This window comes from Podarcis pityusensis (genome assembly GCF_964106645.2).
Source record: "Podarcis pityusensis genome assembly, chromosome: 2".
NCBI lineage: Eukaryota > Metazoa > Chordata > Lepidosauria > Squamata > Lacertidae > Podarcis > Podarcis pityusensis.
The window spans coordinates 66,408,293-66,435,009 of record NC_138029.1 but is presented as its reverse complement, the minus strand read 5'-3'; the positions used below and the strand labels follow the sequence as shown (position 1 = coordinate 66,435,009).

The following is a 26,717-nucleotide window of genomic DNA, read 5'->3' as shown; positions in this document are numbered from 1 at the left end:
TGAAATCAGCCTACCAACAATTAGCAAATAAAAAAACTACCAAAGATTCTATTTTTTCTGCCTCATGTTTAGGCAGCAGCAAAACTCCTACAGATACCCCACTTTAATAATAAAGGAGAGCTATTTACAAAAGGGAGGGATTTTTTCAGTGGTCTAGCAGGCACTTGGAGGAGCGAAGGAATAACTTCTTTCCCCTCAGACTTTGAGAAGCTGGGTTGTTTATGAAAAATGAAGGCAACATGGAGCAATCTACAATTTTGTTGGAAACCAATATTTAGCTTATGGTAGCTGGAAGGAAGGAGGTGGGGAGAAGAGTGTGGTTCTAGCATTGGATATAAAGGCTTTCTGTGGAGGATTCTAGCTAAAGGCCCGGAAGGTTCCATGGGAACACAGTGAAACTATCTTTGCTTACTCTTCCTGAAGCCCCTTCCACATGTTGCCTTTGGTGGACCTTGACACCTCAAATTTCAGGGGCGCTTGGTGAAACGCCAAAATCCGGCAGCCTCCCCCCTCCGAGCCGTCAATTGGAGTAATAGTGGTGGCGCCTGCTCTGATGTCCCAGAAGCTCTGTACCTGGTGCGACTCCCCTAGAACTGTCTCTGTTTGAGGGAGGAAGTTTTAAATCCTCAAAAATCAAGTTACCCAAGCCAACTTTTGAGGATTTCAAGCTTGCTCTAGGCTAATAAAGGTCACTCAATAATATATAGGTCACACAAATTTCAGTTCATACAGCTATACGTTTTCTTTAAGCCAGCTGGTTACAATTAAACAAAAAGCTAAAAGTAGATTAGATTACCTCACCATCTAAAACAGGAGGGGAAAATTTTTTTCAGACTGAAACCCACATTCCCGTCAGCGTGGTTGGAGCCCATGGCAGTGGTGGGTGAAGCCAGAGGCAAAAGTAGGAAGAGCAACAATTGTAACCTTTGTGTATTAGGTTACTTTTACACCCACCCTGCTCTATCCTCCATCCAGATAAGCAAGAGGAGTTGTCAGAGTTCCAGGATAGATTCCAGCCAGGCAAAAACTCAAAAGTAGGGCTGGTAGGAAGTGGGACCTAGACAGACAGGTGCGGCTGAGGAAGTGTAGCCTAGGGAGAGTCACAGGGGCCTGATAGGCAGGCTTGGTGGGTTGCATTCGGTCCCTAAGCCTCCTCACCCCTGACCTGAAACAAAATGCATCATTATCCTACTTTGGAGCTGGAAGAGAAGGCTGCTCTGTAATACACAGCTAAGAGCACAAAATGCATAGAGAGTAAGTTGCTTCCCATCAAAAATAAAGAACTGTATAATCACTGACAATTTCCTTTTGTAATCTAGGTGCACATGCTCTATTACTGCTAACCATGTCATTTCCTGAGAGATTAACTGGCTTCTGCACATATCAGGGGCTTCTTAGTGCAACTGAGTGCCAAGAGGCAACTAAGAAGGGCTGCAAGTTTTCCATATTTCTTTATGTACCCCCAGAAAATGAACAGTAGCTTCATCTGCAGTTACATTGTACTAAACTGAAATTTCTCCTCATTACTTGTTTACTGTGCAGCTGCTTGGAAACATCCCCCCCCCCTTCTGCAATGCATGAGAAGATATCAAAAGCAATCATCAAACCAAATGCATATTCCCTGCCAGTTCTTGCCAGTGAACAAAACTGACTGCCCATTCCATATTCTTTAATGAATTATTATGCAAAAGAAAAGAATGAAGAAAAGGCAGTTGCACTCACAGAGCTTTGCCTGCTAGTTGAACATGAACAGTTGGCGTGTTTGTTTGTTTTTTATTCCCTGCATTTCCTGATGGAATTCAAATCATGTGTACCTACAGTTCCCAGGCAAGTCTCTCATCCAGGTGCTGACAATAACCAAAGCTCCTTGACTACAGCATGGCAGCTGAATCATGTGCCTTCAGAACATATTGTAATTTGAGACTTTCACCCCTCACAAATTTGTAACTAGCGTTAAGCATATGCCCCATGTTCAGGTTGGGACACTTTAATGAAGTAGATCTATAATGCTTTAACAGTGTTTCAACTACAGGGCGGAAATCTAAAATAGCTACAAACCCAAAACACCATTAATTGAACTAGGGCAGAATCCATTTACTATCATTCCAGTAGCTAAAAGCATTTCTGTCAATGCAAGCCCCCTTTAGATTGGATATCCCATTAAATCTTTTTTGCATTCTCAGCATGTGCTAAAGCATACTTGCAGACTAAAAGATCAAGAAAGGCAATACTCCCGGTGAAAGTGCTACTGGGAAAGATCCAAACTGAAAAATCAGATTGTAGCTTCCTCATTTGAGACCATTCCCTACCACTTTTCTCAAGTATCATCTAGATCTGAGGCACTGTACTTGCCTGGTGCTTGGTATGCTTTCCTAGTCACCGTACACATTTTTGTGTCTATAGGAGACCACTGAGCCTAATAAGAAACTGATTTTTAAAATGTACTTTATTTACATGGTTATCACAAAAAAAGGGAACAACGCAGTGGGGAATATTATAATGTGTTAGTAATGGTTCTGTTACGCAGCTGCTGCACATACTCCTTTGCGTGATCTAAAGCAGTCTTTGGTTTCTCTGGAGGTGGAGGTGGGCCTTCTACTAATTTCACAAAGTAATGGCACTTGACTTTGTCCATAATGCCAAAAAAGCCTTTGCCATGGTAACGGATCCTTTTCAGGTAGTGCCCTTTTCCAGAGAAGGATTCAGCTAGAAGACATAAAATAGACGTTAAAAGAAAGGGAGAATGCAGGCCATAACATAAATTCTATTTTTAAAAAAATCTGGCTCACTCAATGCCTTGACAGACCAGGATTTCTCTTTTTAATGTGTCACGTCAAAAATTAGAAAACAAACCATAGAAAAATGTACCGGTTCTGTTTATTTATCTGGGCCTACAATAAAGCTATATGCAAATCCTTTACCTTCAGAATGCCCCAACCCCCATTTAGGCAGACCACTAACTTTATTAAAGAAGTGTGGTAACAACATGGCATAGAAAAAAATAGTACACAAGAAAATATATTTTTTTAAAAAATGGGTGAAAAAACAGGACCTGTGTCAACCAGCAGCAAAAACATTAAACAAATTAATGAAAACTACTACTGTTACTCATTTTTCACTAAGTATTTCTTCTATAACTGTGAGTTTCATCTATCAAAGGTTTTTGTGCAGCCAAAACCTACCCCACCCATTTTAAGCCTTCCCCTAGGAAAGCATAATTCACTAAGCTGGTCAGTCACTTTGCCCTAGAATGTCCACTCGAGGCGTTATGAATCATGACGAAGTGACATTTTATTTCCCCCTTTGCTAGAAGCCATTTCTATACTGCTTTTTGTCATCATATGTTTAAAAGAGAAATGAGCTTCCTATGACAGCAGCATTATAAAGGTAAGTTAAAAGGGTCCATTTGATATGGAGAACTCAGAGAGCTATACCTAAATGCCAGATCTAAATGCACTTAATTTAGAACCTTTTTACCTCAATTAAAGGTTGAAAGATGACCAGTTGCTGGGAAGTGAAGTGTAAACTGCTGGCTAACCTGCCACAGCAAAATGAATTACAAACCAACAGAAATGGGCTGATGGTGAAAAATGGATTATTGCGTTTAAGACCCATATGGAATAATGCACTTTTCATGTATACAAATGCTAGGGCAAGTAATGTCAAACAACCACAGCTGCAAGAACTGAAGTTATACTTAATCCACATGCAGGTTGGATAACTTTTCAAAGGTCTACCCTACTTTTTATGCAGCTATCAGTAAAGTATGCTGATTGTAAAATTGCTGCTATCCCCAACAGTGCTAGGAAATTAGAAGCCTATCTTTAATCTATTGGAAGATGTCATCAGGCAAGTCTACTCCTTGCCAGAATTTGAGAAATGAAATATATTTGCTCCAAGGAATCTGTACTCTACATAAAATGGCTAGTAAGCCAAGAACTCCCATTGAAGTTGAAAGCACTCAGTAAAACTTGTGAAGTCTTGTGTATACAGGTAATCAGTAGGCTTTACATGTTGTGATTAAACCTTTCCCCTATCTAAGCACAGGTACTCAAAATCAACACAATGAATCTGACATCCTCATCTTAGACATATCCCACTGATTTTTATGTAATAGCTCTCATGACATTTCAGTACTTAATAAACCAAGAAACTGCAGGACACTGAGAGACATACAAAACCCTCCATTTTGAAGCTTTCATCGAATTTTTGTGGGATTTTTCTTTGTGAGGAGGGCAGGAATAAAAAAATCACAACATTTTCTGATGCCCTTAATCAACTGGAATCAGTTAGGTTGTGTTTAGTAAGCAAAACTGGGGGTGGGGGTGGGTATGCCATGTGTATTTTACTTGCTGTATAAATGGAAGTTTTTCCAATAAACAATAATATTTGATCCAAAATATTTGATTGGAGTGGGAAACAATCAATCATCCTTAGCATGGATTACATTTTTTAAAACCCAACATTTAATTTGAAATTTTTTAATGTGACCTTACAGTAGAGAAATTTTCTCATGCCAAGGCTACTCAGAGATGCCAAACTTTAGAATATGTCTTCTATAATAATACACTATTTACCAATGTGTAAGTTGGATCTAAATTCTACATTATGCTTCCTCACGGCCATTTCTTGGGCTTCTAGAAGGACCTATTGTAAAAAAGGAAAAATTACAAATTAAGATTATGTAATTTTTTAACCCTGGAGTTTTCATATGCACAGTAATACCTACTCACCTTTAAATTAAAATAGGAAACAATGTATTTCTTCAACTTCCTTGCCTTAGGGTACTTTGCTTATTCGCTTCCCTACCTCATGGCAACATGTCCTGTGGCAGATTTTAACCCCAGCCAAATTGAAAACTTTCTTTTCCCACACAGAGGTCTAGTTCCCAAAATCTCTCTACATTCTGTGCCACTACATCCAGAGTCAGAGGCTTCCCTGCCACAGGTGCCAAACAATATAATTACACTTTTGCCAGCACAAAAGTGGAAATGCCATTTCAGGCATAAAAATCCTGCCAGGAAAATTAGATATACCCACATCAACTAGCACAACACTGAGTGAGAATGAGAGACTTCTGCAAGATACTATGCAAGCTCTCAGCCACATACATCCGTGTGTGTGTGTGTGTGTGTGTGTGTGTGTGTTGTATTTAACAAAGTTCTCTAAGCAGTTCACCAACTTGTTCAAAAATACAGCATACAATCCAAAGCTTATAAAAGAATAAGCCAGTTATAAACAATATGAACTAGCCCAGAAATATCATCTAAAAGATAGAAATATATGGATTTAATAGAGAATGGTAGATTAAATTCTAAAGAAACTTGTAACATACCTCTTTTATCACTTTTGCTCCCTTTTTGTCATTGAATTCCAACTGAGCTAGTGCCTGATCTATGGACATGCCTCGTATCTGAAATGAAAAGCAACACAGAGATGGGAGAAATTCTCAATACAGTATATAATTCATATATAGTGAAACAAACCACATTATAACCATCAGTTTCAGTGTAGAAGAACTATGCAACACTGAGTTGCTTTACAGTTTTATAGAAGTGCTATGGTACAAAAAACTAAAACAAACAAAAACTCTGACAAAGAGCATTAAGGACTACCAAATCGATATCGAGAAGAAAAATTCCTAATCTCAAATGCACTGCAAAATAAATAAATAGAAAGCTTCTGATGAATAAGGCTTTCAAATCTGAAGGACTGCAACTCCTGTTATCCCTGACTGCTGGCCATGCTGGCTGGGGTTTTGCAGAAAGGAAAAGGCTATTTAAAACTATTTTCATGTGCAGCTGCTTGACACAGCAACCTATGCAATTGCTGTATGATCAGCCCCCACTATGTGGCTTGCCTTCACCTGGCATAAGCTGTCACTAATAATGTTTTCCACACATAAATAACAGTTTAGGGCATGGATAAAGTTTCAAAAGGTTTCCACATGGAAACTGTAACATGGGAAACCATAGTCCAGATACAGGTGACCTGACGTGACCTCTGCAAATGATCCTGCAATGTTTTTGCTTTTCCAGAGGAAATTTAAGTAATTCTTCATTTTTCAGTATTTGCTACACTCCATGCATCCCACCAAAAAGTTTATATTATCTAAATCATCTCCTGGTATATTCCCCGCCCACACCCCAACCGGGACAAAATGGCAAAGCAGGATATTCTAGCACAGTAGCGCAAAGCATCCTCTGCTTCTTTAAGTAAACTTACGTAACATTTTATCCAGGGCTTTTACAAGGAAAGGGTTTTTTAAAAAATCAAATGCAACCCCGTGTAAATAGGGCACGAAAATACAACCATCACCAAGAAAAGAAATCTCATAATCCTAACAAGATTAAGCCTACAAAAATCAATCCTCTTACCAGTTTTGCCAGGTACCACATCTTGTCCTTACTGTATTTAATGTGTCTTCGACAGTGGTATATTTCCTATATAAAAGAGATGTTTATGTTCTGGGGACAACAATGTCTTTTGTTTTCTCCCCACCACCCCCAGTTCCTCTACTACTTTGAAAACAGAAAACATTTCCTCCTCCACCTGCCAAAAATTATGTCAGACAGACTTTACATGGCAACAGGCAAGAATGGAAGCAGCGAAAACTAATTCCAACTATGTTGTGTTATTTGTCTCTTACTACATAATAAATAACGCTTAGTATTTCACGTGGGCAGCTTTATGGTCACCAACTATAGTCTGGCTGACTTGTTCCTACCTTTAAACAGTGCTATGCAATGACTTGGTGCAGATTAAAAAGGTATCAGAAATGGTGCATCATACTGCTGTCTCACCTACCCTACTTGGCAGCATCTCTCCAGGTTCTCAGGAATATATATTTTCTGAGCTTGCTAGAAAATATCTTTTTTTTTTAACTGGAGGTTGCAAGGAATTGAATTTGGGACCTTTTGCATGCAAAATATGCACTCTACCTCAAAGCTATAGTCCCTTCTCAGGTGGGCACACATTAGTACAGTGGTAACTTGATTTGCGAACAACCTAGTTTACGACCATTTTGGATTACGACCAATTCAAACCCGGAAGTGCGCATCCCAGTTTGCAAAAAAAAAAAAATTGGATTACAGCCCAGTTTTTTAGGATTACGAACAATTATTTTGGTTTACGAACAATTTTTTTTGGATTACGACCTGCTTTTTTTTTTGGAGGCCCCATTGGCGAAAGCGCGCCTTGGGTTACGACCTGTTTTGGTTTACGAACGGACCTCCAGAATGGATTATGGTCGTAAACCAAGGTACCACTGTATACTGAAGCAGTGAAATTTAATACAGACTTACAGATAACATAGGGAACAGCTGACCAGCTGCTTGCTTTGCTATGCACTGCCATGGGTCTTCCCTGACCCCACTTTCTTCCAGTACTCTTCCCCCACCACAGTGCTGAATGGGTCTGCTTGCCTCTCCCTCTCCTACCTGCAAACACCTGTTGATCTTTGCAGCTGGCCATGGAAGGAAAGGATCCATGCTCCACATGCAGTTCACTCCGTGTTGAAACGAATTCATCCTTTCCATTTTCCAGGTGCAAAAATTAGCCAACAGGCCTTTGACACAGATTTTTCTAGCATTGCTCAACACAAAGCTGTTCAGCTACCATACTAATTCTCAGCTGTGCCTCAGTCAGTCTTCATAGGTGAGATACATTTCATGAAATTAATGCACAGAACATAAGGTTGGCATATGTCTGGAATTTCTTGGACACTGCCAGGATTCGGCCGTCGGAAACAGTGTCCTGGCATCCTGGCAGTAATTGCTGAAATGTCCAGGAAAATCCAGATGTATGGCAACCCATGCTCAAGAAGCTCAATAATTTCCACCCCCCCCCCCAAAAAAAAGCTCAACAATTTATTGTTGTATGGCAAGCCTAACAAAATAGGTCAGTGCAGGTTAAGTTCTCAATATACAACTGATTAAAAAGCTGCTTATAATAATCCCTTCACAACTACTGTTTTGCTAACACACGTAAGGTCCAGTACCAGCTACAGAATGGGAATGCATATATATATTTTAAAAAAGCTTTGTAAAAGAGAAGCAAAATTCACCCAGATACATTAATCATTTGAGAAGTGAAATTTCATGTGTGCTTTGTTGCTCAAAAATATAGTGTGTATACTTCAAATCATATTGCTCGCAGAGCCGATAAATGCGCACAGAAGACAAAAATGAGGAACTTAAAAATAAATACTGTATTTGTCTGCAGTGAAACCATTTTTCATTTTAGCTGCGCTCAGCAGCAAGCCAAACCATCTGACAGTAAATTCATTATTTAAAGGTAAAGAAAAGCTGTAAAAAATGCAAGACCAAGATTACTATACCTGATGGGAAAACTTGAAAGAGTTTTCATACAAGTCTCCCAAGTGCCCCATATATCATGCTACCAGCTAGTGATTTCAAGCTTTTTTAAAAATAGCATCTCTTTCCTGCAGTGACCAGCCTTTTAATATTTAGTTTATCTAGTTCCGCACACAATGGAAGCTGACAAGGGTACCACTACGGCTACAGTTTTCTAAGTACAGCCCAAGGCAGGAGAAATAAGGATGCGATCACAGTGAAATTCAGGCCAGAATAAAACCCATTAGCTGTACACAGCAGACAGAATGAGACTCAATTTCTACAGAATTAGGGATACATATGCCATATCCTATGATGTCTATTCAAGATCCAGCATCTATTTTGTTTACCAGAGGGGGGAATAAAATAAATGATACTTTACTTAGTATGATGTGCTTGGCCATCTAGCCAAGCACACATATCCTAGATACTAACAGCAAACTCAATTTCCTGAGACTGGATCCTTATGTAGCCAAAATGGAAGGAGGTTTCAACATGTTCAGGAAAACCACAAGGTCTGCAGAAGTGCAGTACATCTTTAGTGAAACAAAAAAACACACACAAAATAATGGCCACTCAGCTTTTTATTAATATAAATTCTAAAGTACAAACAAACCAGAAAAACATAACCACAGTTACTAAGCAAAGTTACATCGTTTGTACTTTTGACCTTACATTTAAAAAAAAACTTTAAAAAATCTTTTTAAAAAACCAGCCAGTGAGGACTGACATGCTAAATAGCAAGACTGACTGGCTATTACGGAGGACAAAATCAAAATCGGAGGGCTGGAATTAATAATAATAATAATAATAATAATACCAATACCCTGTCTTTTTCCCTGACAGAACTCAAAGAGGCTTGTGGATGAAAACTGAGTAAGGATCCTAAACAAATCATGTTTTATTTCAGTCATTAATTGTGCCAAAGAGCTGCTGGGATGTGGTAAGTCTGGGAGTCATTGCTTCCTTTTTTGTGAATTAATTTTTATTGCTTTTCAAAAAATTTAACAAATTGTTGTTGTTTTTAAATGGGGGTCATTGCTTCCAACATTTAGGCCTGTGCATTTGATACAAATGCGGTGCCAACCTTGCTCTCGGAAATTACAACCTTGCAAAAATAGACAAAATGAACCCCTGTTCATTGCTCTACAATTCTGTAATATATAGATGTAAGTCTTACTGCAGGTCTTCGAGGTTCTCCTGGTTGCTGTGGAGGATAAACCATCCTATTCTTCTTTTCCCATCTTCCAATATCCCCAAGAGATGCACTTGTATGGATATTTGACAGAAGAGGAACACTGCAAGGTGCTAGTAACCTGTGAGACAAGAATTTGTCATTCCACCAAGATTATAATAATCACTTAAGAAGTTGATTGCTAGATGCTTTTCATCCCAACTTATCAGAACGTACTCTTTCATTGTCTCTCCTAATCAATGAGCAACATACTCCAAGATGGCTCAATTGCCCTGCTGGTTTGAGGGGCAGTAGGCCTAATGCAAGGAAAGGGGGCAAAGATAGCCCAATAGGCAGCATCCATAATGCTATCCTATTTATACATTATGGGCATATGCTCCTAATAATATATTCAATATCAATTATTAAATGAAGTGGTATTGATTCAGTTAGATACACTATATGGGAAAAGCTGAGCTTGAAGTAACTAACAGAAACCACACACTAAACGTTTTAATTTGGGCATATGTCTCCCAGTACTTCTCTTATTATTCCAACTAAATTATTTAACTTCTGGACTGGGATTGGAGACAGGAAAATAATAAAGCTGGGTCTTTCTGGGGGGAAAGGAAAGAATTTCAGTGATTAGCAGTTTTTATAATTCAGCTTTGCTTACTTCCTTGAAAAAGATTACACACTGGTTAGTTGTGGGAGGGACACTAAAGCTGCCAGGCATTCATAGCATGAAAGGTATTATGAGAAGGCAAATTTCCAATGCATATGGAGTTTCCCCTTCTGAGCTGTCATTGAGAATTCTACGCTTACAGTCTTGTGAATCACAATTGTGGCCTTTTATGTTTACCTTATTTGGCACGTACAGGTGCTGTGTAGAATACGTGCAAGTTATTTATAATTTTATTCAGATAATGAAAAAGACCTAGAATTTGTTAGTGATACAAAGTGTGCCTGGCATCTTCTTAAGACTAAGGCCCTTTAAGTTTCCCTCTGGAACACTGTAAGAACTTATTGATGCCCAAAAATGACTATGCAAGAATTCAGGCCCAGTTGTTCTTTGCAGGGCTACATCAGTTATTGCCACTTGCAGAAAGAGGGAAAGGTCCCAAGGCTGAATAAAATGCTCACATGGGGCCATATCCAACACTGCTGCTCAACTAGTGTGGTAGAATTCCACTTGCACAATTGAACATTTCCCTCCTTTCCCCGCACACACACCCTTAAAATCTGCTCCAGAGGGTTGGAAGACCCCCCCCCCAAAGCCGATTTTAAGGGTGCCCGAGGAGAGCAGCAGAAAAGGAAGTCCTATTGTGTGAGCAGAACTCCCCACATGCAGTGTAGGATGCAATTCACAGGCTGTGAGACGCAGCCAGTAGTTCCATTCGCACAGCTGTGACCCATAGAAATAACTAAGGCTTCTGCAGTATCAATGGTATTTAAAACAAGCAAAACAAATCCACTCGTTTCTGAAGCACAGAAGCTTCTAGAATATTGCAAAATTCTTTTTATAGCCTCCTCAATTTCAGAAGCAAGGTGCCATATAGCATAGGAAAATTTCTGTCTGAGAAACACAACTTGGGCACTGGAATATTTATTTTTTCTTTAGTTTCTGTCCACTGTCTCCATATCCAGTCACATTTCAGCAGAGACAAATTACCCATGTGCAAGAAACCGTTAGGTGATGGCACCCTCTAGTGCTCAAGACACCCCTATAGAGAGAACACAGGAAATACCTATTGCTATTCGTATTTACAGATACATATCTTTTAAATTATTTTCATAATTAAAAAAGCATTTATCCACCTTGGGTCTCAGCTAGTACTATCAAATCATGTTAATGTCCATAAAAAGCAATATATATATATATATATATATATATATATATATTTCAAATATATATCAAGTTTCCTGAAATGTTCAATTTTTCCATCTGTAAAAATATGCACATGCACATTTGTATTTTGTGTCTTCACAATGGTATTCAAATACCAAGAGACAGTCTGTAAAATTAAAAGCAGGCACAAGCTGTCTCCCAGCACAGCCCAAGTTTGTTAGATCCTGTTGGTTGGACCAGTAACAGAATTATTCCAGAAGAATTTCAACTCTAGAATTAACTTCTCCAAAGGAAACAAATGGAAACTATTGCTTATTTTTGCCATTAGGATGCAAAATACTGGCTTTGGATTATACTCATTAAAGCCATCTTATATAAAGGTGTGATTCATTAACCATGCAGATAAGTGTAATCTCACTGAAATAAAATAAAATAAAAACTGTGCATGTGTTTTTATTCTTCCCAAATCTTTCCCCTGTGATTCTTCATTAACGAAGATCAGAGCCCTACTGTTCCTCTGTAATACCCTACTGAATGAGAATGGCTTCTCATTGTGCGGTAGAAGTGTGCTCCCTCCTGGTCACCTAATGAAATGCTGGCCTCCACTTTTCTTTCCTAGTAACTCTGCAGCTGAGGGACAAGGAGTGAAGTTTCATAAACATTTTTGTACCCTATCAAAGGCTCCTGTGTTCAGTGATGATGATGGGGGGGGGGAGGCTTTCCAGAGTAATCACCTGCTGCACGTCAACTTGAAGAAAAACCTCTAATACATATCTTAACCACACGTGGGGAGACACAATCCTTTAGATATTCTGGTCCAAAATTGTGAAGGGATTTAAACTGAGCCCAGAAACTGATCGGGAAGCAGAGCAATTGACTTATAGTGCCTGGTCCTTTCTGGCAATTTGGCAGCTGTACTGTGAACTAAATGTAATTGTTGGACCCTCTTCAAAGCAGTCCATTCTAGAGGTTACCAAGAAATGACGTCCAAGGCATGATAACCTGAGAGTGAAGACGTTCTACACATACCTTCATTCACTTAAATATTATCTGTACTCAAGGACAATCTGAGGGTGTTTCATTTCACCATCAGGTGGATACTCCTATTGATTGATTGATTGCATTTATATACTGTCACTTCAAGGCTGCAAATTCCTCAGCCAGGCAGCCTAGTAGCTGCTGATGGAAGATGTTTTCTGTTCCTGCACTGATTTAAGAAAGCAGACACAGAGAGGTTGGCTGGTCACCTGTCATGGATGATTTAGTTGATATACAGTGGTACCTCTGGTTACGTACTTAATTCGTTCCAGCGGTCCATTCTTAACCTGAAACTGTTCTTAACCTGAGACACCACTTTAGCTAATGGGGCCTCCCACTGCCGCCGCACCGCCGTCACGCGATTTCTGTTCTCATCCTGAAGCAAAGTTCTTAACCTGAGGTGCTATTTCTGAGCTAGTGGAGTCTGTAATCTGAAGCGTATGTAACCCGAGGTACCACTGTATCTGCATTGCTGAGGATTGGACTAGTTGACCCTCAGGGTTCCTTCCATCTCTACAAGTCTGATTCCATGATTCTAGAGGCAGGTTGGGCCTCGGAGGCACAAACAGCCTAACCCTTTCTTCTCCAGCTGACGGCAACAGCACTGCCTAACCCACAATCCCTATACAAGGCTGTTAAGCACCGGAGTACAGAAACCTTTGGAAGATTTGTTTGTTAAGTCTCAGTGGTTACTGCTGCTGGTCATGCGCTCGAACTCCTGGATACTGACTACGACCAAAGCGCTGCATTGGGCGCCATAATTCTACACCACCAAATGCACAAAAAGTGCCCTTAAAAGAAGACGACGACAGCTTTGCATTAGCTGTTTTCGTGCGCCAGAGGCCTCTTCATCACCCTGAGAGAGAGAGAGAGAGAGAGAGAGAGAGATACTGCGGTCTCCTCCGCAGCCACAACAGCGACCGGCCCCCAAACCCTTTCGCAGGGCAGACTCACCTCCCGGTCCGGACGGAGTTGAAGAAGCTCCACAATCGGGCGGCCCCTGAAAACGAGAAACGAACCATTAAGGGCAGGAAGCTGGAGGTTTTGTTTTGTGGGGTGGTGGAGAAATGCTCAGCCCCCCTCCCCTGGGCACATTCCATCGTCGTTTTCCTCTTCCTCCCTCCCCACTGCCAAACTCACCCCCGAGCATTGCGGGCGCCGCCATCTTCGCAGCCACAACCCGTCTGCCTATTTCACGACAGCAGAGAAGGGCGCTTTCCCCCCCCTCCCCTCCGGAATGTCCTCAAACAGCCGCCGTAGCTCGGCGCGAAATGCTTTGCGGCACACGCGGGGAAGGAGGGGCAGCTGGGCGGCGCTTTGCGGCGGCGCGGGGCGACGGCCGCTGTGAGCAGCGAAAAAGAAAACGTGAGGGGGAAGCCGTCTGGGAAGAAGGAGACAGGATGGCGGCGGCGTGGCGCCCCGGGGCAGCCGAGCGGGTGCTGACGGCCTCGCCCAACTGGTACTGCAGCCGCTGCAGCGACACCTCGGAGGACGGGCGCCTCTTCGGCTTCGCGGCTCGCAACAGCGTGTGCCTCCTGGAGATCCGCCCCTCCGCGCCCTCCTTCCACGGTACGGAGCCGGCGCCTCCGCTGCCTGCATCCTGCGCGGGGCTCCCTTCAAACTTCGGGCTTTTCCATCCGTGCGCGAGTTCTCAGGGCGGGCTTTCAATTCTGGGGAGCGGCTGAAGTAGAGCCTCCTTGTCCAGAGGCAGTATACCAGATACTTGGGATCCCTCGCCAGCGGGTGTCTCTCTTATTTCCAGCGTGCCCTCCAGCGCAGCAAGCCCTAAGCACACTTAGGACCGCACGCGCCTTCCTTTGCAAGTGTGGGAGGTCTCTAGTTCAGCCCCTGGGGGAAAGATCCTGCCTGAAACTCTAAAGCTGTGGTTCCCAACTGGGGGGGGGGGTGCAATTTGATTTTTAAAGGGGGGGGGCAATTCGAGAATGAGATTTAACAGTGAATGGAATATAGAATTAGTCAAACCGATGTGAGGAAGGGTAAGACACACTGTATGAGAAGACTATTACTAAAGCAAGGGTTTTTAAATTGTGGTCCATGAACTCTCTAGGAGTCCGAAACCAAAAGGTTAAGAATCACCGTACTAGAGCAATTGCACAATTGTGCCTCCCTTAGCAGGAAATAGGTTGTAACTTTTCACAAATAATTTTTAAATAGAAATTAAGAAAGAAGAGAGGGTGTGGAAGCTTTAAACTTAATTTGGAAGTTATGCTAAAAGTGTAGACAATAGGCCTGTGTTAATAATAAGCTTTGTTTCCCCCCCAAAATGCTTGAAACCAAACGTTGCTTTATTTTACAGCCATAATGTTTTCTCATCACAGGGGAGCTAGTCGGCCACACTGAAAGAGTTTCGGGTTTCTCGTTTTGTTCCTATCCTGGTCAGAACAACTTCTGTGCCAGCAGCTCTGATGATGGAACCGTGAAAATCTGGGATACACAGACATTGACTGTCATGACTGAACATACGTTGCATCAGGTAAAGCAGTTGACTGCGATGCCACTGTCATTTGACAAATGGGGAATCAGGCGGCATTCTCGAGGGAAACTGCTGCTGATGTCTACTCTACAAGAACAGTGTATACAATATAGCTTTCCAAAAAGCATCCATGTTAATCTTCTTTCTCAATTCTCTCCCCCGTCTCCAAGAATACAATTTCTACAGTGCACTGGTCGCCGAAAATGAAAGACTTGGTTGTGTCTGGTGATGAGAAGGGAATAGTAATTTGCTACTGGCATAATCGAAATGACAGCCAGCAGTTCTTCCCAGAGCCCAGAACTATATTTTGTCTCACCTGTTCTCTGCACCATGAGAATTTGGTAGCCATTGGGTAAGTATACTAAGGCTGCATATATGATTTACTGTGCCAGCTCTATATTCAAAAATCTCATTATTTTATCCGGGAGCAAGCCTGATTGAACTCATTGGTACTTACTTCTTAGTACACATACAGAATTGTGCTGTTAGATTATTTAGAACTGTACTCGGCCCTGCAGAAAGAGGAATACAGAATAAATGAAATTCTCACTGACTTGAGTGATTACATGTTTCACTCAATTTTCACCAGGGGAACGTAGATGAAACTACGGTAGTTTGATCATCAGTGCCTGAACTTAAGGACTCAACTCTGTTCTCGGCATTCCCTAATTCATGAATAGTCTGTGGTTGCCTTTTTTTGCAATGACTTTTGCTTTTAGAAGATGCCTATAACACATGTGGGGGGGTGCATTGGTAGAGAAAGAAAAAACGATTTGAGAGAAAATAATTTTCACATGTCACATTCTAGATATCCTTATATATTTTGCACCTGCTTTTGGAATTTGTAAACTACAATGAAACCTTTCAGAGTTAATACATCCTGCCAGTTTACTAAGTGGTAACTACAGGGTGGTTACCCTGTAGTTACCCTTACAAGGTGGGACGCGGGTGGCGCTGTGGGTTAAACCACAGAGCCTAGCATTTGCCGATCAGAAGGTCGACGGTTCGAATCCCCGCGACGGGGTGAGCTCCCATTGCTCGGTCCCAGCTCTTGCCAACCTAGCAGTTCGAAAGCATATCAAAGTACAAGTATATAAATAGGGACCGCTCCGGTGGGAAGGTAAACGGCGTTTCCGTGTTCTGCTCTGGTTCGCCAGAAGCGGCTTAGTCATGCTGGCCACATGACCCGGAAGCTGTCTGCGGACAAACGCCGGCTCCCTTGGCCTATAGAGCGAGATGAGTGCGCAACCCCAGAATCGGTCACGACTGGACCTAATGGTCAGGGGTCGCTTTACCTTTACCTTTAACTACAGGGTGGTACAGTTCTCATCTCATTTTCCTCAATATAGATGAAAAGTAAAAACATGGCAGAAAACTATTCCACTTTGCAAGTTGGTCATCTATATTATGCCAGGGTTTGTTCAGATTTTGTGTCACATAACACTTCTAGAGATTTTTATTCACTCAATCATAAGGCAGGCATCCTCTTCTGGGCCAGGATATTAAGCATTGCTCCAAATAACTCAAAGTAATTTTCTTGTAAACCACAGGCAAGCAGTATATAAATTTTGTTAAATTAATGGTTGATTTTAGCATTCTGACAGACCAGGGAAACCTAAGGTAGCAACCCCATTCACACTTCACTTTGTAGCAAATCCAGTTAGTCACAATGGGACTTAAGTTGCAAGTACTGTAAACATTCATGAATTGGGCAGCAGTGTGTGTTTGTAGTTCTTCGTGAACTGTTCATGAGCTGTTCTTCATGTTCTATAAATTTTCATATTTGCATCCTCCCTTATTGGGAACCAATGGTTCCAAAGTCTTTGCACCAGTCTGTGGGAGGAGGTTTGGATTGAGTGGTGATGCCCCTTTGCCAGGCTAAACAGGTCACCACCAACAGAGTGTCTGTATCCTCTGAGTGGACTTTGAAGGGTAATGGCTGATCAGCTGATCTTTGGGTACATCAAGTCCCTTTGAAGGCACTTGCTGGTTACAGTGATCTCCTTTGAATGTTGACAACTGTCAGTTGCCTGGCATCATTATTATGTTGGGTGGTTGGCAGTATTTTGTCCATGAACAGTGGGGAAATCAAGTATTCATTCCACTGGCTGTATCCAGTTCCCCACCCCTGTTCTAGACATATGTTGCTCTTTCTTTCCTTGTATAATGGGAGAGGAGGAATGTGTGTGTGAAGGAGGGACAGTAGACTGCACAAAATATTTATAGGTTGCATCTTGTACTGACCTAACTCGGTAAAACATTATTGATAGCTTAAGAATTCAGGCATCCCTCCCCTAACGTATGCCCTTTCTTTTAAGCTATAAAGATGGAATAGTGGTTGTGATCGACATCAGCAGAAAGGGAGAGGTTGTTCATCGACTGAGAGGTCATGATGATGAAATACACTCACTGGCTTGGTGCCCAGAGCTTGGGGAGGAAGGTATATGTGGTCGACAAGATGACTTCCAAGGTATGTTCCTGTACATGGGGCAAAGGGGTAGTGTTTGTTCTTGTGATCATCACCCTGTATGTATTGGGTGCTCTAAGGGCGCCTGAAGACTATGTAGAAGATCTTTCATTCAAAAATAAAGTAGTACTATTTAACTTGATTTCATGGTACTCTTGGAAGAAGACACTGCTGTTGGAGGTGTGACGGAAGAGGCAGCTGTAACAAAAGGCTATTACTTGGCATCAGGAAGCAAAGATCAGACTATCCGTGTGTGGAGCTGCACTAGAAGCAGAGGTAAGTGTATAAAAATTAGATTTGTTTTTCTTTGGCAAGGCATGCTTTGTGCGTGTTTCTCAGTTTGCTTGCTTTGTGCATCACCATTTTGACAGTTCACAGCATAGTACTGACATGTTGTAACTGCATTTAGCACCCCTGACATGCTATGTTTTGCTTCCCTAAGCAAATATGACAAAACCTCTTCTGATGCCATGTAATTTCTGGCACTGTTGTCATCCAAGACTGAGTGAAACATGAAGACAGAGCAGTTCCTTGGTTGAAGTGAAGGAGACTCTTAAACCGAAAATGCAATCCTTTGCATGTTCAGTCAGAAATAAGCATTCTATGGATTTTCTTCCTTCTAAGTGTGCAAGAAATTGAAACCTACGAAGTCTGGCCTAGCTAGTCCTAAGTTTTGGTGCCTTGTACTCCAGATAATCAAGGGCCAGGAGTTAGATTGGATTCTAAGAACTGAGGCAAGAACATTTCATAAAGTTCCTGGTTATTCATAAGTGCACTTCAAATACATGTGAAGAGTCAGCTTTTCATTTTGGAAGATAGTTGTTTCGAGCTGTTCTCTCCCTTGTCCTGATATCAGTGGAGCCTGGCAGCACTTGTGGGTAAGCATGCTGTAACCATTCCTTCTGTTTCTGCAGTGGTAATGACTCTGAAATTGCCTTTTTTGAAAAGAAGAGGTGGAGGTGTTGAAACACCTGTGAAAGAACGCCTCTGGTTGACACTACATTGGCCCCCAAGTCAGCCCACACACATCTTATCCAGCTGCTTTGGGTGAGTACTAAACGCAATGCAACAGTAATAGAAAACTCAATGCAAGCATGGGATTTGGGAATAATTCCTTGGCATTCTGTAGCCTCCCCATTTCTGGAGACTTCCTCCTTTCTCGGCAGCCTGAGCCATATATAGAATGTGATGTGTGAAACCTGGTGTGATGCAGTCTTTCCCATTCTTAATGGAAGGATTTCGTGTATATTACTATTACCATGTCTAGTGGTTTTTTTGCATGTCTTGCTATTATTTTCTTCACAGAGGTGAGCTGCTGCAGTGGGATTTGACTCAACATGGGAAGCGGAAATGGGAACTTCTGGGAGCTTCATCCGAAGGACAAAACCACTCCAGAATAGCGTTCAATTTGTGTTCCTTGCAAGTAGAGGCTAGGCAGCTACTTCTCTCCATTTCAATGGACAGGGATGTAAGAACCGCAAGTCTTTTAAAATTCTCCAGAGTTTTATTGTTTTGCAGGGTTACCCTGCTAAGTTGCTGTCAGTAGCCATGAATCTGTTCCTAGCAAGCACCTATTCTAGCCTTATGCAAAAGCACACAACATCTCTCCAAAATAATTACAGTGGTACCTCTGGTTACGTACTTAATTCATTCCGGAGGTCCATTCTTAACCTGAAACTGTTCTTAAGCTGAAGCACCACTTTAGCTAATGGGGCCTCCCGCTGCTGCCGTGCCGCTGCCGCACGATTTCTGTTCTCATCCTGAAGCAAAGTTCTTAACGCGAGGTACTATTTCTGGGTTAGCGGAGTGTGTAACCTGAAGCATATGTAACCCAAGGTACCACTGTATCCACGTATTGCAAATAACTCCGGAAGGGGAGGGTGCTGAATGAATTAATATGGTGTCTGTCAAGGGCATTTCAGGGTTAACTGTTCCCATAATTCACCTTGACTCACTTTCCAGCTTTATTGTCTCATTAACATTGTCTCTGGACCTCCCATGATTTGCTCTGGTCTTTGCCTTCTTCAGCCTTCAGTTGTTAACAGCTCAGCTATCAGGGCAAACAACTGTCTGTCTTTTGTGTTACCTGTGGTTTTGGAGATTGTTTTCCGTCTTCTGAGAATTAGTTTCCTTGATAATGTCAATTTTATAGACGCGAAAAGTGATTGAAAGTCCTGTAATCTTTTAAGTTTTCAGCCAGGAAATAATCAGACCCAGTCTGGCCTTTTTTTTCTTTCTTTCTTGTATTTTGTGGAGACAGGGAAATGATTTTGGTCTGCAAGTTCTTAAAATTCCATATAGGGCCACTTAGTCATCTTTGGAGCAGATATCTGCTCATCAGCACTGCTCCCCTTTTGTAAACGGCATGCTTCTGGAGAAATGTTTTGTTAATTTCCCCCCATAACCTTTAATTCCCCCCCACACACAATCTCTCTCTTTAGGTGAAGTGTTGGGACCTGGCAACTTTAAATTGCTGCTGGACGTTGCCTTCTCTTGGGGGTTTTGTGTACTGTTTGGCCTTTTCCCCCGTGGATACTGGCTGCCTTGCTGTAGGAGTTGGGGACGGCATGCTTCGGGTGTGGAACACCACGTCTATCAACAATCACTATGATGTGAAAACCTTTTGGCAGGGCATTAAATCCAAGGTCACAGCTGTAAGTGTGTGCTTTGATGTTTCTCTGTTTTTTAAAAAAGTTCTTCTGATTCCGAGATTGATATTGGTAGCAATCTAAATGGGGGTATGACTAATGCTTGCTGTACCAGGAATGTATGGAAGCACCCAGAGTAGCAGAGTCCAATACCTGGCAGATTTGTAATAGTAAAAATAAATACATTTTCTAAAATGGCAAATCTGATTTAAAATGATTGACTTTCCAATTAAAAATTTCGCCTTTTGATAACCTGACGAATGTGGAAAGCAGCACCTTGTATAGATATAAATGAATCCCAGACATCCACAAAATGTTGAAAGCCTTGTGGCTCTTTCTGTTTGCAGTTGGCTTGGCACCCAAAGAAAGAAGGCTGTTTAGCTTTTGGAACAGATGATGGGAAAGTCGGCATCTATGACACCTACTCCAACAAGTAAGAAATGACTTGGCTTTTGTTGGTCTGTGTGAGTCGGCAGATTATAACCAAACTAAAAAAAAATTGAGGAAAAGTTATAAAGGTGGGGGGGGGGAGTATTTTTTAAGGAGATTATAGAAGGTGGATATGATAGAAGTCTACAAAATTCACATTCTAATGCAATAAAAGGAACTGTGTGCTCCTTAAATGTCATGCCGAAAATATTTACAGATATTCCAGTAAACATAATTTTTTGAATAAAGCTTTGAATTTGTTTTGAATATAAAATGTAAACCGTTTTTGTTAAGCTGATTTACTTCATTTAAAGTCATTCATAAGGTTAAAATCTGAGCAAAACTGACATTGGAAAGCTCACAGTGATTTACTATTCTCTGAACTGAGACTCGGCATAAAAAATTGCATATGCAAAATAGAGCACCAACAATCTCCTAAAATTTGCCGTGGAAGAATGCAAAAGTATCTTGAAAAGTTCTGCCGTTCTAACTTTTGCTTCCTAACTTGCTTAGCCATTTTCACACTTTGATTTCTGTTTGCAATCTTTTTCAATTATGCTTTGCATTTTACACCAGATAATGCATGCTCGGTGAGCTTTCTGTTAAATATGACACCCAAATTCTCCTTTAGGCCCCCACAGATCTCCAGCACCTTCCACAAGAAAACTGTGTACACATTAGCCTGGGGACCTCCCGTCCTTCCGTTGTCCTTTGGTGAGTCTGGGGAATCCATCTAGGATCACTGAAATAGCCTTTAAGAAGCTAACTAGCAGACAGTGGGGTGTCTATAGTCTCCAGTGTTAAGAATCAAAGCATAGTACAATACTTGTTTCCTCCTGCTCTGGAGGATAGGACTTGAGGCAACGGATTCAAGTTACAAGAAAGGAGATTATGACTAAGCATTTGGGGGGGGGCACGTTTTGACAGGAAGAACTGTTAGACAGTGGAACAGACTCCCACGAGAGGCGGTGGACTCTCCTTCCTTGGAGGTTTTTAAGCAAAGGTTGGATGGCCATCTGTCGTGGATGCTTTAGCTGAGATTCCTGCATGGCAGGGTTGGACTAGATGACCCTTGAGTCCCTTGTTCTATGACTTCTGATACATTCTATGTACTGTATGTTAGTATCTTCAGCTCACAGGCAGAGGTACCTGGCCTCCCCCGAGGCAATTGAGCGAGATACTGTGTTTACCGTCCGTCTGCGATCCCGGCAGGCTAGGTAAACAAACCCGGCGATTCTTCTCATTAGTCGTGAGAAGAACACACCCTCTGCTTCTCTGCTTCTCTCTCCCTCCCTGCATTCTCCCGGGGAGGAGAAATGAGACAGACAGGAGTCCTTTCTACATGTTTTATTCCTGTCACTCAACAGTACATAGAAATGTGACTGCACCCTTCAGTCTCCATTAGAAGAGTCACAACTCCTCCCCTGTACTTCCAGCACAGGTCATATGACACACTGAGCTAACATCCGGTGCTCAGTACAGAGAATAGGCTCCACCTTTTCTCCAACAGTACATCTGCAAACCTGTTTTGCATTCCAGCCATCTGGAGCTGGCTTTTGCCTTGGTGCTTTTTCCCAACATCCTCCCCCAAAAGCATCAATTGGCAAAACATGATCCAGAGAAGAGAACAAACAGTTGTTATACATATAACAGTCCCCTGTTGTTTCAGTTCCACCCTTGGAACTCCCCACCACTGGTTTCACCAGTGTACCTCTCTGGTTGTCTGGCTTCCAAGGAATGAGTGCTTCTGCATTACCTTGGCTAGCTACTCTCTGTTGTGTCTTTGTCTCTGACTTAGACACTGCTTTAACCTGCTTTGAGTTGTTAACAATAGCAACACACGCAACAGCTAAGTTAGCAAACTCTTTTGAGTACCTCTTTGGTGGTACACCCTTTGTAACTCTCTCAGACCTGCGTATGAGGTTCTGATCCTCTGTGCTCACTGGTTCAACCTTTGGACTCTGTTGAGAACCAGTAGCAATCAGTGGTTCTTCCTTCACCTGTGAAGGTCTATCCATTGTGTGAGATTTCCTCTCAATGACTGTTACAACTGAACTCTCTGAGCTATCACTGTCATCGTCAGTACCACTGTAATCTGTGACATCAGAAAAATCATCATCATCTGAATCGCCACCTGTGGGAAATGTTTGTACAACTCGCTCTTGTTCAGGAGCACTCTCTAGGAACTTTGTGAGAATCACCTGACCAGATTCAGACAAAATTACTCTGTAGAGACCTTTTTCATATCCCACAAAAATGCCTCTGGCATTCTTTACTCCACCTGGAGCTTCTGTTCTCACATGAGACCCGAAAACCTTAAAATAAGCAACAGAAGGTTTTCTATTGAACAGCTTCTCAAAAGGAGAACATCCCAACTCTGTTGAGACCTTTCTCACCCACACATGAAGATAGGACGCTAGCGATTCGGCCCAATATTCATGTGGCAAATGTGAACTCAGCAATTGCGCATTCATCCCCTTTTGCAATTCTTTGTTCACCCTTACACAGACCCCCCTGTTCCACGCTTCTGGCGAAACAGCAACTTTGTGGTCTATCCCTTTTCCATCCAGGAACTTCTGAAACTTCTGTAACAGAAAAATTTGCTTCTCATCTGTGAAAAGACAATCAATGTTAGCATCATGCATATTTTTAACCTTGTCACAAAACTCCTGAAACTTTTCTAAAGTTTCTTGCGGTTTTTCCATCATATAAACCCAAGAATAATTAGTGAAACAATCCACACACAAAAGGTAATATTTTGCACTGCCCCTAGATGGTTCTAGAGGACCAATCACATCAGCATACACCCGCTGAAATGCTCTGTCGACCTTCTTGGTCTTGGTCACCTTCCTGGTGCTCACACTGGTCACACCTGCAAGAGAGATTTCGTTAGAATCAGAAGAATTACATTTCATGTAATCACTTTGATCAAAAGTCAACAAATACAGTCCATCTTTCTCTTTGGCAGTAAGAAACAGTTCTCCATCTTTGTAGATCTTGCAGCTTTTAGCATCATAGGTCAGTTTCAGTCCTTTCTTTGCAATCTGCAACACGCTCAGCAGATTAAATCTCAGTTCTGGAACCAGGTAAACATCACTTATAGTCAAGTTCAGACTCTCAAGATACACAGTTCCAATTCCGGTCGCTTCCAACTCCTGACCGTTGGCCTGTTTCACAGTGAAGCTTTGCTTCCTCAACGTCGAAAACAGTTGTCTGTGCGGGCACATATGAACCGTTTCGCCCGTGTCAATTATGAACGAGTTCCCAACATCTGGCGTGGTTCCTTTCGCCATCATAGCCTTTGCAGGTTTCACCTGGCACTTGGAACGGCTTTTGCCTGACGCCTCAGGCTTCGTAGAGCTGCTCTTTGCTCCTCTTGACTGGCGCGGCTTCTTACAGTTTCGCTGTAGATGCCCAGTCTGTCCACAATTGTAGCATCGGACAGCACTCAATGCTACACCATGCTCCCTAGTAGCATCAGTAGTGGGGGAATTAGAACTCTGTTCTTCCCTCCCCCTGTCTTTCACTTCCAGTGCAGCAAGTCTGTCGTGTTCATTCAGGACCACAGCACACACTCTCTCCGCGGTCAGCTGCGCGGCCGGTAGGGAACCAAGCTGACTGGCAACAACCTTGTAGGTGCGGTTAAGGCTGTTTATCATCATGAAGCAAAACACTTCCTCCTGAAGACGGAAATTGCGTTCCACCATCTGTTGACGCAGAAACTTCATTTCTGTCAGGTGCGCTTGAACATCTCCATCAGGCGCAAGTCTCAGATTGGTCAATTTCTCAAAATACAGCAACGCTGAAGAACCAGCATCTCTCTGATGCGTTGTACGCAGCGTGTCCCAAACCTCTTTCGCATTTTCTAAATGCTGAACATGCACCAACTGATCATCTGAGACACACAGAATTATAGCAGTCCTGGCCCTTACATTCTGTGACTCCCAACGTCTGGTTGGTGCTGCAGGGATGGGGTTTTCAATTACATCAAAAAGCCTCTGATTCTGCAGCAGGGCCTTCATCTTTACAGACCAAGATGAATAATTGTCATTGGTTAAGGGAGGTGGGTAAGGCAGACCTCCCCCTTTCTTGGCATCCATCTTGAAGCCAAGCCTCCAGCTCACACTGTCAAACAAGCTGTAAAATCCAACAGTTGTTTTTTCCTTTCTCAGTCAGGCAAACTGCAAGCTGTTTACGCTCTTTAGCACCTGGCAGCTAAACTCTGGCTGCTATGGAAAGTCCCTTCCAAGGGCACGTAAACTTGTAGCCAAAACATTCTCTGATTTTGTTTCGCTTTCCCAGGCTCACACCCACAGTCCAGCCCCTTTGCCAGTAACTTTCCAACTTTCCGTTACTTAGCAACAATGCATTTCAATAGGACAGTTTATCAACCACAAGAATTTGTGGAATGCAGGCTTCAGCCTTCAAGCTGCAGGCCTCTTCCTCCCGGAGCTTTTGTTTTCTTTGAAACGCAGCTCCGTGAACCAGGGAATTAATCAGACTGCGTTCACACTTTTAGCCCGAAATGCAGCATACCTTAAACTTTGTTGCTCTGGAAAACACCTCTTCTTTCCACCAGCTGTCTGTTGAGCCTCTGGCCTCTTTCAGACGCTTGCCTTCTCCCTTGGAGCAGAGGAGGACAATCCACCAGCCTCTCATGCAGATGTCCGATGGATCGAAACCATCCAAAGGCTGCCATATGTTAGTATCTTCAGCTCACAGGCAGAGGTACCTGGCCTCCCCCAAGGCAATTGAGCGAGATACTGTGTTTACCGTCCGTCTGCGATCCCGGCAGGCTCATTAGTCGTGAGAAGAACACATTCTCTGCTTCTCTCTCCCTCCCTGCATTCTCCCAGGGAGGAGAAATGAGACAGACAGGAGTCCTTTCTACATGTTTTATTCCTGTCACTCAACAGTACATAGAAATGTGACTGCACCCTTCAGTCTCCATTAGAAGAGTCACAACTCCTCCCCTGTACTTCCAGCACAGGTCATATGACACACTGAGCTAACATCCGGTGCTCAGTACAGAGAATAGGCTCCACCTTTTCTCCAACAGTACATCTGCAAACCTGTTTTGCATTCCAGCCATCTGGAGCTGGCTTTTGCCTTGGTGCTTTTTCCCAACACTGTATGCCTGTCCCTGCATTCTCCAACATTACTGTGTACAAAGAAAAACAACTGACGTTTAAGAAATTTGTATTCATTGTGCCCTGTCTAAAAATGTTGCCACACAGTGTGAATCGTGAGTCAAAGAAATTGCCATTGCCTGTTAAATATCAGGTGGGGCAGTAGTGCATCTGGCTTAATTCTTCAGTGATTTTGTTGTCATGGGGAGAAGAGCCCTGTTGCATTAATGTTAACCATTGCATGGGGTTTTGCTAGCAGGATTTAGTTAGTTGAATCCCGTCCGATACAGTGGTGCCTCGCAAGATGAAAAGAATCCGTTCCGCGAGTCTCTTCGTCTTGCGGGTTTTTTCGTCTTGCGAAGCAAGCCCATTAGAGGTTTAGCGGCTTAGCGCTACAGTATTAGCGGCTTAGCCGGCTTAAAGATCAGCTGATAAGCGGCTTAGCATCAGCTGTTAAGCGGCTTAAAGATCAGCTGATAAGCGGCTTAGCATCAGCTGATAAGCGGTTTAGCGGCTTGGGGAAAAGGGGGGGGGGAGGAAAAAAACCCCGCAGGAACTCGCAAGACATTTTCGTCTTGCGAAGCAAGCACATAGGAAATTCGTTTTGCGAAGCACCTCCAAAACGGAAAACCCTTTCGTCTAGCGGGTTTTCCGTCTTGCGAGGCATTCTTCTTGCGGGGCACCACTGTATGTTTTGCTAAGCTGGTTAGCACACTTCTTTCTGCCAGTTGTATTCAAGGTGTCTGCTTTTAAAAAGACTAACAGGTTTAATTTATTTATTTGTTTCTCTCTTGCAGGAGGAGATGGTGACAGACCTTCAGCAACTTTGTATAGTTGCGCAGGAGAGGGGATTGTCTTTCAGCACAATCCTTGGAAACTTGGTGATGAAGCCCATGACATCAACAAACTAATCAGAGAAACTAATTCAGTCAAAGTGAGTAAGAATTTACGGGCCATAGGTGAAATTCACCTGTTAAAGTCTTCTCCATCTGTTCTGTGTTGTGCTCGTGGCAGTGCAGCCTTTGATACTGATGGGCTGAGTTAGGTGTGCTGCTGCTCAGGGAACCGAACAATTTGCAGTACAGTTTCTGAAGGAAAAGAGAGTTGTCAGTTCAGCTGGAATTAAAACTGTGGG

The 26,717-nt window shown here is 42.5% G+C and overlaps 2 protein-coding genes across 3 annotated transcripts in view; one reads left to right on the top strand and one right to left on the bottom strand.

The window, feature by feature from the left end:
- Nucleotides 1-2,428: 2,428 nt before the first annotated feature.
- MRPL22 (mitochondrial ribosomal protein L22) lies at nucleotides 2,429-13,664 on the bottom strand. Its single transcript, XM_080989162.1, has 7 exons — nucleotides 13,556-13,664; nucleotides 13,370-13,415; nucleotides 9,535-9,670; nucleotides 6,378-6,443; nucleotides 5,336-5,413; nucleotides 4,578-4,647; nucleotides 2,429-2,706 (listed from the first exon to the last, which is right to left on the bottom strand). The coding sequence occupies exons 1-7, from the start codon at nucleotides 13,578-13,580 to the stop codon at nucleotides 2,495-2,497; spliced, it is 633 nt and encodes a 210-aa protein (XP_080845288.1). The 5' UTR covers nucleotides 13,581-13,664; the 3' UTR covers nucleotides 2,429-2,494.
- A 7-nt stretch (nucleotides 13,665-13,671) lies between these two features.
- GEMIN5 (gem nuclear organelle associated protein 5) overlaps nucleotides 13,672-26,717 on the top strand; it is a 33,863-nt gene continuing 20,817 nt past the window's right edge. The window contains exons 1-11 of one of the 2 annotated variants that reach the window (XM_080987800.1): nucleotides 13,672-13,984; nucleotides 14,755-14,909; nucleotides 15,080-15,261; nucleotides 17,228-17,379; nucleotides 17,542-17,652; nucleotides 18,291-18,423; nucleotides 18,682-18,844; nucleotides 19,818-20,030; nucleotides 20,372-20,457; nucleotides 21,085-21,167; nucleotides 26,380-26,516. In XM_080987800.1, the coding sequence (XP_080843926.1) occupies nucleotides 13,687-13,984; nucleotides 14,755-14,909; nucleotides 15,080-15,261; nucleotides 17,228-17,379; nucleotides 17,542-17,652; nucleotides 18,291-18,423; nucleotides 18,682-18,844; nucleotides 19,818-20,030; nucleotides 20,372-20,457; nucleotides 21,085-21,167; nucleotides 26,380-26,516 (1,713 nt within the window). In that variant the 5' untranslated portion in view covers nucleotides 13,672-13,686. Of the gene's footprint in view, nucleotides 13,985-14,754; nucleotides 14,910-15,079; nucleotides 15,262-17,227; nucleotides 17,380-17,538; nucleotides 17,653-18,290; nucleotides 18,424-18,681; nucleotides 18,845-19,817; nucleotides 20,031-20,371; nucleotides 20,458-21,084; nucleotides 21,168-26,379; nucleotides 26,517-26,717 lie in introns of both variants that reach the window. The other variant, XM_080987799.1, reaches the window with a different exon arrangement.

What these genes read in the sequence shown, in the direction of transcription:
- MRPL22 (XM_080989162.1), bottom strand. Translation starts at nt 13,580, where the DNA reads ATGGCGGCGCCCGCAATGCTCGGGG. An exon ending in AACTCCGTCCGGACCGGGAG is followed by an intron (nt 9,671 to 13,369) that starts GTGAGTCTGCCC and finishes CTTGTCTCACAG; the next exon opens with GTTACTAGCACCTTGCAGTG. An exon ending in TAGATCCAACTTACACATTG is followed by an intron (nt 2,707 to 4,577) that starts GTAAATAGTGTA and finishes TATGTCTTCTAG; the next exon opens with CTGAATCCTTCTCTGGAAAA.